General features: G+C 31.5%; 1 protein-coding gene and 1 long non-coding RNA gene across 2 annotated transcripts; both read left to right on the top strand.

The window, feature by feature from the left end:
- Positions 1–185: 185 nt before the first annotated feature.
- On the top strand, positions 186–11,732 carry LOC127719114 (uncharacterized). The gene is made up of 7 exons (XM_052225138.1): positions 186–338; positions 2,768–2,820; positions 5,537–5,645; positions 8,098–8,141; positions 9,849–9,905; positions 10,981–11,037; positions 11,629–11,732. Exons 1-7 carry the CDS (start codon positions 250–252, stop codon positions 11,730–11,732), a joined length of 513 nt encoding a protein of 170 aa, XP_052081098.1. The 5' UTR covers positions 186–249.
- Positions 11,733–12,961: 1,229 nt separating this feature from the next.
- Positions 12,962–15,114, top strand: LOC127718318 (uncharacterized). The gene is made up of 3 exons (XR_007989731.1): positions 12,962–13,295; positions 13,692–13,748; positions 14,134–15,114. It is a non-coding gene; the product is annotated as an uncharacterized LOC127718318 (long non-coding RNA).
- Positions 15,115–15,637: the final 523 nt, after the last annotated feature.

Raw genomic sequence — 15,637 nt, 5'->3', positions numbered from 1 at the left:
TTCTTTAGATAAATTGCAAATGAAGAGAAATGTTAAGGTTGGCAATAACATTACCCTTTTTCGGGCCTTTTCATTTATAAACTTTGAACGAGTCCATCACGAGGTCGGAAGTTGGTTACATTCAATCTGTAGTTATTCTACGTGCTTTCATGACTAAATTTACCGACAATTATTAGTATTGAAAATTCTTCCTTATATCTGATCACTCTAAAGACTGATAATGAATGTTGCTAGCACCGAAACAAAAAAATGTCAGTTAACTTTGTATTGCTAATAGTCTTTACTATACATGAAGGCAAAAGTTTGGAAGGTTTGAATGTATGTGAAGACTTTAGAAGGTAAGTTTCTTTTTATTAAAAAAAAAAAAAACTGATATACTTACTAATTTGTATAAATATTTCATTTTAACTTTAGTAACAACTGAAATATATAGCAATTATAAAATGAAATGTGTTGATCATGTGGTACTCTTTCTTAATCGGTCTTGCATTGTTAGTACGCCATTACGAGCTGACGGATATGTTCCAATTGTCGTTTCCAAAGTCCCGTCCTATTTTCCTTAAATTTGATATCACCAGTTGAGCCTTATCACTTGATCTGTACTTGCATGAGTAACACGGCAGGTGCTACATGTGGAGCAGGAGGTGGTTACCCTACCTGAGTACCCCTGTTACAGATGGGGTTCTTGATAACGTTTAATGAACGTGTTCGCAATTTCGTCGTTTTTCGTTTTTAACTATGACGGTGTCAGATTTGCTTCGACTTGTGCGTTTTTTGTTTTTGTTTTTTTGCTTTGTTGTTTTTTTTTGTACTCCTCGCTGTAAGTACATCATATATTTGATACAGATCCATGTAACACTTAACCGTTAATTTGATAACTCTTGAGTTAAAAAAAAAATCCTTAAAAATTTCATGCGCAAAATGGAAAATGGGTTCACTGAAATCGTAGATTTACATGTACATGTGTGTTTATTATTGTTATAAAAAATCGTTCAACGTCGTTTGTCTTTTTGCTAAGTCAAGAAACATCAACATACGTTTCGAGAAACTTTATTGTAGCTATCTTCATAACATCGGCATATATATGTTGTCGAATGCGTGCGCACATACTTCCCCTATCCAAATATACTTTATTAAGGAAAATAAAAAAAAATATGAACTCTAAAGTTCATATTATTTACTAGGAAAATCAAGAAATTTCATAAATTTAAACATTTTGTCATGGTTTGGGCCATTGTTACTCGTCAAAGGTGAAATATGTTTCTATTTATCAAAAAGGTATTACGTTTCCATTACTAGGATATTTTTAATCACTTATAATAACTTTTAAATTTTCGTATTTTTGGCCCAAATAAAGCCCTGGAATGTCCTATTCTTTTCCCATCTTGAATATTGTCTCAATGAAATACACCTAACACATCCTTGTATCTAAGCCGAAAAGGAAGCATAATCAATATGATATACTTCCTATAATAACCTTCTATAAACCCAACATTCACATATTTTATTGTATCTTATTTGTTGACTTTCGTTATGCAACTTTTAGGCATCGTTACATAATTTATATAAACTAATTATATATATATAAGTTTTACATAAATTGACCTCTGCGGAAATGACCTCTTTTCAATTTTACAATGTAGAGCTATTTCTATTCAATATTTCCAGGATATTCGAACCACATCCTTTAAATGATTGAATCAATTGTTTGTTTGACATATACGTTTTTTAATGCATATTGTTTTTCAAACTGTGATATATTTTTTAAAAATTTGTTATTCAAATAAATAAACAATTTGCATTATCTGATACATATCGCAATTCTAAATCAGTCCAATTTTTCTTTGTATAAATTATTATAACATGCCAACTTTTATTGTTATTGGTTACATGCAACTAATCTATATACTGAATCGATTTTTAAAATTGTTTTATCTAGGTACATTTTTTTTGGTTCACATTTTTCTGTTACTTACGATTGGTACTAATCGAAAACAATGAACACATAGTTTGCAAGAATAAACTGTACGTCATTGTCTTAACATTCAAATACGCAACATAATATTTTCTTTAACTCCTGATCGATCAATGTAACACAAACACACAATAAATTTTGTAAACGATTGATTAATAGACTGTTGTACTTAAGTCATTATTTCAATTGGATATCAATTATATGACTAAGTTCAATAATTATAGTACTACATAATTATCACCCACACATAATAATCGCTGTATTGTGTGATTTGTGTCACTTTAATGAATCAAGCATTTTCAACAAAAATTTACAGTTTGTTCTTATTTCTGCTGTAATACCACGATCATGGACAGGATTAAGCGCTCTCACACATGTTTATCATAACGAAATTGTGAATTTGCCCATTTCATGTGAAGATCCTAAAACTCAGTTGTAATCGTTGGTTGATGTCTCTTATATTTCTTTTCCTTTAATTTGTTTTATCATTAATGAGGACGTTGGTGTTTTTATTTGATTTGTGCAACATAATGGCCTGTTTGAGCTTTTTGTAAAACTTAATTGTAAATGGTATTGGTTTTTCGCGTTGTTGACGGCCGTTCAGTGACCTATCGTTTTTTGAATGCATGTTAGTTAGTGTCTGATGGGTAATTGTCCAATTGGAAAGCATGCAACAGCTTCTTATTGTTAAAACATACCTATGCTGAAACGCAAATATAATTTACGCAATTATTATTGCAAAAGACTTTATTAAAATGTATTCTGGTTTTATTTTATATACTTTGATTATAGCAAAACAGAGTATTGCTGTGCAGGTTATGAAGACAAACATGGTATATGTATAGGTAAATACTAGTATTGAATCCGGTTAATGTTGCCTTCATTTTGCAATTTCTGTCAAAAAAAGGCGGCAATGGTTTAACAATATTCACTGCTTAATATAGTATTAGATTATACCTGGTTTAACTTTTTTAATTATGAAAATTGACATGAAAATTAAAAGAAAGAGTAATGTTACTTATACAAACAGCTTTTTTACACTTAATAAGCAGGGTAGGAAAGTCACTTTAATAAACATATAGATTACTTTTTCCCTTTTTTGTGTAATTGCTGTCAAAAAGGCCTCTGTTATAGGAAGACATTGTTACAGTTTGTGATTATTACCAATATTAAACTGGCCCATTGAAAACAACAAACAATGCATGATTTGGAAATACAGTATCAGCATGTATGTATAATTAATGAGACGACGTCAGTCGGTCGTCTTATTTACCACGGTGATGACTTCTCAAGACTGTCGATGGTAATGTTACGTTATATAAACATTAGTTACAAAAATAGAAGTATGTGCCATAAGTTTTTTTTTCTCTCAAAGATTGAAATATACGTAAATCATCGTTTGTAGTTATAAGAAGATGTGGTATGAGTGCAAATGAGACAACTCTCCATCCAAGTCAAAAATTTTAAAAGTAAACCAATATAGGTCAAAGTACGGTCTTCAACACGGAACCTTGGCTCACACCGAACAGCAAGCTATAAAGGGCCCCAAAAATTACTAGTGTAAAACCATTCAAACGGGAAAAACCAACGGTCTAATCTATATAAAAAACGAGAAACGAGAAACACTTATGAACCACATTAACAAACGACAACTACTGAACATCAGATTTCTGACTTAGGACAGGTGCAAACAATTGCAGCGGGTTTAAACGTTTTAATGGTACCAAACCTTCACCCTTATCTGAAACAATAGTGTAACATCATAACATAGAAAGACACACTATAAAATATCAATTGAAATGGCTTAACTCAATCAAAAGACATATTAACACCAGTGAACATACACTGAACAAATAAATCTGATATATGATACAATGTAAATACAGAATAAATAAACTAATGGAAGAATAATTAAAGTTACATGTTATACCGCTGTGAAATGTTAAACAATTTAAGAAAAACAATATGCTTGAACAAAAAAATATCAGCCATTCATTAATGTTTGAAGAAGAAAAAAAAGAAAAAACAATGCATTCTTTAATGTTTTTGTCAATTTTGTAGCAAATGTCCCTTTAATAACACGGTGTAACACACATATATTTAGATTCCTTTATGACCTCCATCGCATATTAAGAATATTTTTGACGAAAGTTAAAAAAGTATTTACACGAATACCGAAATCGCTGTAAGTTCTTAAAAAAAGGATGTCCGTAAAACCTGGCAAAAGCATACCTTCGAAAAAATCAACCATCGGAACGAACAAACAACAATTGACATATTCTTTACTTGGTACAGAATGGTCGGTTACACCGGGTTTTATAGCAAGCGAAACCTCCCACTTTAATGACAAGTTTTTATAGTTCCGTTTTATTAATAAAACAGTGTGAGCAAGCCAAACAAACAAAATTGGCTAATGTCCTACTAAATACGATCAAGCAGCTAAAATTATGTAAATATACATCATAGATATACAACTTCAACGACAACGATTAACAATAAATCGTATTATATCAGTAATAGTTTCACATGCTCATGCATGGTTAAAATGCCAAAGAAACATAGAGACTTTTAATCTTATAATTTACAAGTATGCTATCAGAGAATAAAACAATGGTAGAATGGTAGCATTTTTTTTACTGGAATGCAATCTCATATATGTTGATCCGCAGCCAATATTTCAACTATTTAAAAAAAACAATCAAAGATACCAGAGGGCTGTTTATCGAATCTATCCTAGGATTTGTCCTGAGACTTCTCTTGGGAATAAATTAAGATAATGTTAGGACCAACTTACGACATGTCTCAGCATGCACATCGAAGCTATCTTAGGACTATCTTAGCTAGAATGGCATAACTGCTGTACTTAATGTTGGCGTAAAGAAAAATAGCAATTTAAAGATTTTAAATGTTTAAGAATGCATTGAATTTCACCAGTAGTAAATAATTACAAGATTAAAGATTAGAAATATTATTAGTATGTTCATAAAGAAAAAAAATAATATTAATGTAATAATGGTACATGCAAACTTTACAAAGGTTGTTTTGAAACAAAAACAAAAACACAAAAATTGTAACAACGTTTTATATAATAACTGATCAAATTATTTGTAAACAGCAGTAACAGTAAAAACTAATAAAAGACAATCGGTAACAATCATTATAAATTTTTGAGTGAGTTTAATTCGAATTGTCACGGTTTTATACTTTACAGAGTTCAAAGGCAAATCTCGTGCATCTTTCATAAAAATATGTAATATATAGATTATTTCATTACGGATCACACACAATTAGCTATTTTTTATCTAGGTGAAACCGGGACAGAAATGCAGGACATCTGATTTTGAATAGTCCAATTCAGCCTGATTTGGCAAATAAAAATAAATTCGGCATGAAGACAAATATTCGTATTCGCATCTATCATACGGAATTTGAACAAGTTCTCGATTTTAATATCTACACTCTTCGGTTTAACTGCAAACACAAACCAAACGAGTGACTTGTCCAAATGAACTATTGGAAAATAGATAACATATCATATTTATATTATGACCTGTTTTACAGAGTGCAACATTGGTTTTACATCTATAAACGGAAACCCATGCACCCCATGTGGAAACAACAGATTCGGTGAAAGATGTCTGGCTCGTTGTAACTGTCAAAGTGTAGAGAGGTAAAATACTTCTACATACTATTTTGATTTCAAGAGATATTTCACAATTTTCATAAGCGTGCAGTACAAGAGTTACTTGTCGTAATTTGTAATACAATTTATACAATGAACATGTAATTATCTACTTGTTTTTATTGCATTACTCATTCAGATTTTCAAGCAAAACAAAGCCAGAAGATACAATATAGTTTTCCAATAAATATTGAGAATTTCTGGTAAAGTTCAGTTTAACAAAGAGACATAAACCCTTCCATGTTGGCATGGTTTGGATGATTTCTATTATATGGAAGAACATGTTAGTTTTATTATTCTACAGTCTTAACTATTATACGTGTTATTCGTATGCAAATATGTTCTTTGCATTGCTAACATATTCTTTCGAATTGTAGTATATTCAACCATAGGTGTGGCTTGGTACTTGTGCATCCCGCCATTGTGTTGTTGTGCTGTGGTAATATTTTGTATTTTTGTGTTTAATTTTGGCGTATGTCCTTTGTCTATATGCCATTTTATTTTTCTTTGTGGACATATTTGTTTGTTGTTATAGTGATTGAGATTATAACACAATGTTGACTGCTGTACCTCTATTTTTGATATTTTTACTGATTACGTCTGTTTGTTTTGTTCACACATTTTGTCAATATAATGGAATTTCATGCGACTGTCATACAAGTGAAAGGTTAAGCTAACTCGAAACCAGGTTTAATACACCAATTTCTACACAAGGAAATGCCTATACTACAATCCCGTTCCCTTTTCACGAATGTGACCTACCGAATTAGACTATTTACCGGGTTTGTACTAACATGAGCAATACGACGGGTGCCAAATGTGGAGCAGGATGGATCTGCTTACCCTCCTTTGCAACTGAGATCACCCCCAGTTTTTAGTGGGGTGAGTGTTGCTTAGTCTTTAATTTTCTATGTTGTGTTTTGTATACTATTGTTTGTCTGTTTGTCTATTTCTTTTTTAGCAACGGCGTTGTCAGTTTATTTTCGATTTATGAGTTTGAATGTCCCTCTGGTATCTTTTGCCCCTATTCTATACCAAGTCAGGAATATGACAGTTGTTTTTTATTCGTTTGATGTGTTTGAGCTTTTGATTTTGCCAACTGTTAAGGAACTTTCCGTTTTGAATTTTCCTTGCAGTTCGGTATTTTTGTTGTTTTACTTTGTATATGTTTCTATAGGTTATCGTGAATTTGCCGTCTCTAATTTTGTAAATATTTCTAAATAACTCTGGAAGGCTCTTAAGATATTTTTTGATGCCACAATCCATTTTGAAATATGAAAGAATTGACCATCCGATATAATGAGTAAGACACTTTTCCAAGGTTACTAGTATTCAAACTAGGTACACCAAACTTGATTCACTTAAAGTACTTTCATCAACATCAAACTGGTTTGAAACGTTTAAGTTCACGCAAGAATAATATTATATAGATGTTGGCTAACCTTTCTAGGCTTACCTTTTAGACATAGCATTAGTCCGAATAAAGTCCAATCTAAGCAGTATTATGTTTGCTATTTTCACGGGTTCTTATGTCTAAATTGTTGGTTTGTTCTGTAAAGGAGATTTGGATATGAGCAGCTGATATATACAGAAACGGTACATGAGGTCAACACAATAGAAGTGTTTATAAAGCATGTGAAGCCCCACATCGGCCAAAAGAAAATGAACAAACAAGATGTGCATAGAAAATTACCAAGATTATTTTTGTCTGGGTGTTAAGCGTTTAACTATTGGTACCCATTTTTTTTTTTATCTCGACAAGGAAAAAGAAAAAATAGAATTTTAATATGGAATATAAGCAGATCTAAAACTTCATATTACTGTCATTACAGATACGTGAAAAAATATTACATACCAAACATGAAAAATCTAAAATCAACTTGAAACTTGACAAAAGTAAAATATATGTTCATGGCCACAATTAATGTGCCTCACAATAAGCACACAATATTTGAAAATCAAAAGGTGTACATTTAACAGTTATTTGATATATATAAGTGTGTCAAAAATTAGTATTTATGTTTTTAATGTGATAGTATCGTGCAATGTTGCTTATGGTATTTAATGGAAAAACAAAACAGGCCTCATAAAAATATCGGGTCGATGATGTTTGTCAATTAGGTGTCCGATACAGATGTCTTTGTATAAAGAGAATGTTTTTGATGATTGTTTAATAAGTAGTGTGTAAAACGCTTCATATCATTCTGTTGAGGACACCATTACATTCAATTACACGATTATATATTCATATTTGTTTTTTTTTTTTTCAATATATGTTTCAACGATATGCAAGATTATTTTAACGTAGTTAAAATAGTTCACCTCTCAAAGAAGATGATATACTGAAATTACAAGAAATAACTATTCAAATTAACACGAAACATGATGAATTTGATAATTGATGTTGTCAAGCATTATCTATTAAATATATATTGCACAGGTGTGATAATGTAGTTGGGTGTGTACCAAAAAAAGAAGTCAGGGGTAGGTACTATTTTCATATATTTTCTCTCTTTAAGAACATGTGTTAAGCGGTCCTATATAAACAAGGAGATTTTGTATGAGTTTCGATGCGCAAGAGTTCAAATAATTAGATACAAGCAATTATAGGTCCCATACAGCCTTCAACGATGAGAAAAAAACAACCATACCGTATAGTAGGCTATAAAAGGCAAGGACAAGAAAAAATAGGGAACAATTCAAACGAGAAAACAAACGGTCTAATTAAAAAAAAACCAAAAAAACGAAAAAACAAACATGACAAACATGAAACAACCACAATCACTAATTTGCAGATATTTAGACTTGTTGATACCAAAATAGTCGTCTGATCTGTAATTTTACCAGTTGAGTTCAATACCTAATTGTGACATTTTGACTGAGTATAGATTAACATATTATAATTGCTTGGCAGGTTATGCATGCATATCAGAAGATGTTTACCCTGTAGATGAATCCGGTCTCGAAATGTTTAGATATCTTGTGATTTCCTCGTGTTGTGTTTGTTAAATTGATTTGTGTTATAGTGGTAAATCATCTTTATTAAAGATTCTGCCTTCAGAAAAGAAACACAGAAATCCGCGACTAAACAAAAATTGAGTCTGGAATAACTTAAAACTACCATAAACTAATACTACTAATTTTATCATAATAATGAAAATGTTATATATGATTCATATATTTCATACTGTTTTACCATATTATGCATTTTTCTCATTTGCTTGAGTGTTGTGCCATTAGAGAAATAAATGTGAATACCTGTAAATTTATGAGAAAAAAAAAACAATTATGGAAAAATACCTTGAACAGGTTCTTTAATTGAACAGGCACGAACACATTGGGTTGGATTATACTTTTAGTTGGCAAGGGAGAGTTCTCAATCCTTCCAAATTTAATTTAATCACCAGAATAAAAAAAGGGAACGGACAATAACAAATATATCCCTGAAACTAGGCCGTCCTTTACTTTAAGATTGGGTACTCTAGACAATTGACTAAGCAGTTATGTAAAGATACTTGTCAGAAATGCCAGACTAATCATTTTGTACGCCAGACGTGTGTTTCGTCTACAAAAGACTCATCAGTGAAGCTCGAATAAAAAGGCCACATAAAGTGCGAAGTTGGAGAGCATTGAGGACCCACAATCTCCAGGAGTTTTTCAAATTACAGTTAAGGTCATATAAGAACATCTTCACTATTTCAAAATTTTGTAAATAGTAAATTTAAAAAAAAAATGATCATACAAAAGATATTATATTTAGACACGAACTTCCGCATTAGCAAGAAGTATATGAAACTTAGTGCGGATAAAAACAAAATGACATCTAAGCATTGCTTTAAAATAATGATCAACTTGACCGTTACGCAACAAGCTTGTCAATATCAATATTTCAATAATAAACGTATTGCTAAATATGTCGTGCATTTCATACAGCAACACATATGTTTTTTAATGTTAATCTTCCAACAATATTTTCATCTAAAACTTAATGTTAAAATATGCAGTTCAGTTTATACAATCGAAATCATGCCCAAATATCAAACCATGTATTAGTGATATATTTAAACACAAAAAAGATATTTCTCTTTTCATGTTAGCCTCAACATCATATGGTCATGTTTTTATTTATTTTCTCCTTTACTCTGTTCTCATCGTTAGAAAGTAACGCATATGCTATGTTTTTTTTTGTAGAAGACGTTTTTTATACTACTAAAACATTAGAAAGAGGCTTTCCCGGAACAATCAGAGGTACGGCATTTGTTCTCTTTGTTGCAAATCATGGATAGGTATTTTCAGCGAAACGCTTATTTAAACTTCGACGAATCTGTTCATGCTTGTTTTTGCTTGTCGTCTTTATGATGAAAATGAATATAAATTCATTGCAAATGTATATGGAATACTGAAGAAATACTGATTTATCAAACTGTGGCATTGAAGTGGGTTGACCTCAAAAGACAGGTCAAATATCGTCTTCAGCTAACATGGAGCATTCAGGAGTAAAAACAAATACAGCTGAACTTGAAGATAGATATTATGTTCTTGCAAGTGATGTGTCCTCGTATCAACTGAGTGTGGACGTAGCTTTACATTCAGGTATAATCTGCCTCGAAAAAAAAATAAAACAAAACTACCGAACTCCATGGCAAATTCACGAAAGGGGGGGGGGGGGGGGGGGGGGGGGGGGTGGGTGGGCAGGTCCAGTAAAACTGATAATATTAGACTCTATGAATCAATAGAGCAAGTGAAAAACAACTGCCATGTTCCTGACTTGGTACAGGCATTTTCAGAAGAAAATGGTGGGTCAAAACTGGTTTTATAGCTAGCTTAACCTCTCACATGTATGACAGTTGTTTTTAGTTCCGTTATACTGACTAAATTGGATAAGAAACTCAAACAGACATAAAAGTATGAATAGGTTAATGTGACAATAATTGGGATCCAGCAGTCAAAAGACAGCAAGACAATTGAATAAAAAATTCAAACAAACATACAAGTTTAAGAAGGAGTTAAACTGTTTATATCATATTATCGTACTGAATAGACAAGACCTTCTTCAATTTTGTAATTACGGTGTGTAGCTAGTCATCAGTCAACCAATAACTTCATAAAAAGCAACTTAAGACCCAAGATTTATCAAGTACCGCCTACAATGTTATTATACAATACCAATAATCTTAATTCTTTAATTATAGTGTCCAAAGTCAGAATTTTGATTCTTTTAATTCGTCCTTTTATTTTTATCTAGGCTACACCGTTTGTCTTTATACTTTTCGTTTCAGTAGGACTATGTTTAATAATACATAATTATGTAATATCTTTGTAGAAGACACTCCTTTGCCTACTCAAATGAAGGAGAACAGTCTTTCTTTAGCAGTGACGGGTAAATGTTTTATTTTCTTCTTTTTCATAGCACGAAACACATCAGATAAAAAAAAATCAGAGTATACTTCCTTTATTCACAATCATGCACAGCTGCAATGTGCATTTGTCAACTTGAACACAAAATGGATAAAAGGTTATGCGCACACATTAAATGAATATACAGTTCACCTAGTGGATTATTGTTATCAACACGTCTAACGAATATTACTATGTAGAGATAATTTCACATGAGGTTCATGCCAGGTGACCTTGACCTTTCCGTTTTGTTCCTCAACGTTCTATACAATGTATCATTATACACTCTTACATATTTGTCATATTGTGCAATATCATTAGATGAATATGTAATAAGAACTGTACGATTGCTTCAGTGCATTTATTTTGATAAACTTGTATTCTTCTGTTATAAAAATATAACTGATCTTGAGTTAACCATTCGACATCCTTTGAAAGCAATGCTATATATGTAATGCGACCACAACATATGCGGCCTATCTCTCTCTCTCTCACACACACACACACACACACATACACTCAATTTCCAGATGATTTGCATCTTAGTTTTAAACTGCGTATATTACGCTTGTAGAAAGTGTTGCTGCAACTACAAAGGACAAAAGCCTTCCCGTGACAGCCAAGGATAATGCCATTGCTTATACTTTGTCAGGCAAGCAATTTATGATTCAACAGTGATATGTTTTTTCTCGAAATGATACATATTCTATATCTTATAGGTATTATGAAATGAATGATGAATGCTATTTTTATTTTGTTCGAAGAAAGGTGAAAGATACTAAAGGGACATTCAAACTCATAATTAGAATTAAACAGACAACTCCATTGTTAAAAAACCAAGAAAAAAAACAAAACAAGAAACATTCAAGAAGACAAACAACATTATACAAAACACAACACTGGAAACTAAAGACTGAGCAACACAAACCCAACTAAAACTGGGCGTTTTTTTCAGGTGCTCTAGTATGGTACGCAGATACTGTTCCACCTGTGGAACCCGTCCAAAACTATAGTTTTAACATTTAAAATAGTTTACCGTAAATAATTAATATGATACATGTTTCCCTATTGGTTTTTATAGATAGTATATTCAATACAATAAGGTTCATATAATACAATATGAATAAATAATGACAACAAATCTAACAAAGTACAAAGACATGTACATGCATCACAGTCAGGCCAGCAAATCAACGATGTTTTTCGCTTACTTTAACTTGTGGCTTTTCCCCCTTTAATTTTGTATCAATTTAAAATGCTACAGAATATAGCATATACAATGCATTTTAGGGTTATCTCGGCTTCTCTTAGCACCAGTAGTTATTTATGGAATTAAAGTTCGTCTAGTGTCTAATCACAAACAGATTAAACATTGTAATCATTTCTCTTTTTCTCTATCTCTTAAATATTCAATAAGTACAAATGTGTTTATTTAGAATTTAGTAAATTAAACACCACATTAAAATTGAAACGAGGGGGACCATTGCATTGAGATATTCTAAACTCATAAGTTGATAAAAAAGTAACAACGTTATTGTATATAAAAAAAACACAAAAAGACGTACAAGTCCACAATACACTACTTCGAAAAGTAAAGACTAAGTAATCTTATTTTCGAGTTATCCTGCAGGTTGACTGTCAATAAACCTTAAGCTTCAAGTTCAAGTGCAATTTATTATAAGTCTTTGGTTAAATTTGCTGTGTAAGTAACCAAATACTTATATTAGATTATTAACATGGCTCCATCGTCTGAAGGTCATTTTCTTAGGTCATCCGTCAATCAACTGGATATGGATGCGTCCTTCTTGTCTTTTTTGAATTCTCGTCATCGCTGTATTAATTTATATAGATAAATAAATTATTACTATATGAGAATATATCAGTGTCATCGTTCTTTGTCTTTGATATTCTGCTTAAGAATTTCGTGAGTAAACATACAAATTAGTATGTAATGTAGGAAGGCGGTTGACTTGCATTATTTATTGGAAATTGAGCTATCCTATTCAGATCTACGTTTGAGCAAAACGATAGATGTAAAACTCGTAAACAACTTCTTTTACTCTGATCTTTTTTTGCAGGAAAATTGTTTCCATTAAACTGATTTAGATAATATTCACGCTAATGCTCAATATAACATGTACACCATAAATATATTACAGAAGTTATGTTATATATTCTTTGTAGACAACACAGATGATTCCACAAGAACTCTGGAGAAGGGTTTTCCCGATTCACAGACAGGTAACAGTTTTTCTTAAGTGTTGATCATGTTGATTGTCAAGATATATTCCATATATCTTTATAAGAATTAATGGTTCTTTTCATCGGAAGAAATAATTTTGTTTAGTAGTTTCAAGGAATGTCAACAAGCGCTCGAAAACTCGAGTATCGCAGGGTAGAAACAAGTCACGAAACAAAAAGGATACTCGACTAACCAGTATGCTGCTAGTTTTTTTCTTTATATACATAAAATATATTTTCAAAACGATAGATGTAACCTCGTAAACATTTTTAAACTCTAATTTCACCTGTAAACAATTATCCGTTGAACTTATTTCTAAACAATATTTACGTTATTGTTCAACATTAAATCAGTATCTTAACATGCTTAAGTTATATGATATATATTCTTTGTAGAAAACACCGCTTATTCTATTAGAACCACAGGGGAGAGTGTTGCTGTAACACAGACGGGTAACAATTTTACTTATGTGTGATAATCGAGAAATATTTGTTACATCTTGATGAGATTTAAGGTTTCTATTAATTGAAGGAAATAACTTTAGCTTTGGCTATTTGTTTGTCCTTTTTGGTTTTTAAATTTTGCATTTGCAAATATACTTGCCTCAATCACACCCAAGAGACATTAATTGGAGAACTGTGCATATGGTGCAGAAAAGTGGTAGCGTTAATGAGATACGTATGTTTCAGAGATTCAGCCAGAACTCAATTGCTTGAGTATCCCTCAGTAGAACCCTTAATCAAATATCAAAACGATAATATCTTTCCAAGCATAATTACTTCCACACACACAAACGCTACAGCGCAAATAAACATATATGTATTTCTTGTTTCATAGTTCTAACGTTGAAGTGGTTTGTCTACTGCGGAGGAATAGCAGGAGTTTTACTGCTGGTTGGGGGCTGTTTTACTTGTGTGCAGGTCAAGAAAAGAAGGAAAAAAGCAAACACGGAAATTACCAATGATGAAAAAAACATTTTAAGATTGTCAGGCAAAGGAAATCAAAATGCATCTGAACAAAAGAAAAGTATGCATATTTACCATACCATTGACGACAACATATTAGCAGGTCGAAACACAAACTGTTATGCGTATTCAGAGGTAATGATTGAATCCAGCATCAAGAAAGGCAAAAAAACTGGAACTGAAACTTCATGTAGTTACGGTCAACATGCTCAACAATACCAAAGCTTAGTCCCTGCAACTATGGAGATGCATCCTTATAAGTAGAGAACAATATTACAGATATGTTTGAAACAGTTACCATTAAAAAATATGTGCAATGTTCTCAAAAACAATACGATTCAGGAAATGCAGTAGGGTTTACGGATAATATTATCTACAGAAGAAAATAAGTATCAGAAATGACAAATGACAAGGGCAAATACGTTTTTAAAGCCTTTTTGCACACTATCTTGAATTATATTATATAATTATGTTAGTGTTTGTTGATACAGTCCATGCTGTTCACTTGTTCGTTAAAGGATAAGAACACTTGTTTCCTTAAAGTAGTGATATTAAATCATATTTGAAAATTGAATACAGAATATTGTATTTGGATTTGTACATAGTAAAAATCTGAAATTTGGTGGTACATATAATATATTTATTTTAAGGGCATACGATACAGTTTTAATCCGACGTTGATTTTATTCACAAAAATTCGCATACAAGCTATTTTTTTTATTTTCAAATATGTTATAAAAGTATACCTTCGGGTGCTAAATCTAAATAAAATGGGGGCGACATTTTCGACATTTACATAGATTTTCAATTTCTTAGATATTTCTATCCGTTTGACAGCCATACTTAATTTTTTTTTTATGTAAACACGTGCAGATTTTTGTAAAACGATTTTGAATATCTTCTTTAAAAGGGTATGTGTAACAATTTGTAAATAATCATTTTGTATTAAATTTTCATGCGTATAGAAAGAAAGGCGTTTTTGCTGTATATTTATCTAATTTAAAAAAAATCAGCGGTGATTTCCTCATTATTATTGGTATCAATAATCTTCATACCGCATCAAGTCAAATGTCATTTTAAAAAGTGGGGTCCACGTACTCGATGTCAAGCTAATGATTTAAATCACTCGAAAAATGCATCTTTTCCCGATATGTCGCAGTTTGACGTCGCAAACAAATTTCATTTTACTTTAGCAAAGTCATTACTTCCCCTGTAATTGTATCGTATGCCCTATACACATCTTTCTTGCCCTGTCTGACCCCTTCCTTTGTTATGTTTTTTTTCATGTGTGGAATAGGTTTTTCATTCAGTATTATTCTGTCGCATAAATTTATTTATGTTACATTGTACATGTTGTATCTGTTTTTATGCTTATA

This window comes from Mytilus californianus, unplaced genomic scaffold (genome assembly GCF_021869535.1).
Source record: "Mytilus californianus isolate M0D057914Y unplaced genomic scaffold, xbMytCali1.0.p SCAF_10, whole genome shotgun sequence".
Taxonomy (NCBI): Eukaryota; Metazoa; Mollusca; class Bivalvia; order Mytilida; family Mytilidae; genus Mytilus; species Mytilus californianus.
This window is presented reverse-complemented; position numbering and strand designations above follow the sequence as displayed.

Bases quoted from the DNA above. Each gene is read 5' to 3' on its own strand.
- LOC127719114 (XM_052225138.1), top strand. From the start codon at position 250: ATGTCAGTTAACTTTGTATTGCTAATAGTCTTTACTATACATGAAGGC. The intron at 8,142-9,848 runs GTAGGTACTATT...TTTTTTTTGTAG, and splicing joins ACCAAAAAAAGAAGTCAGGG to AAGACGTTTTTTATACTACT. The intron at 9,906-10,980 runs GTACGGCATTTG...ATATCTTTGTAG, and splicing joins CTTTCCCGGAACAATCAGAG to AAGACACTCCTTTGCCTACT.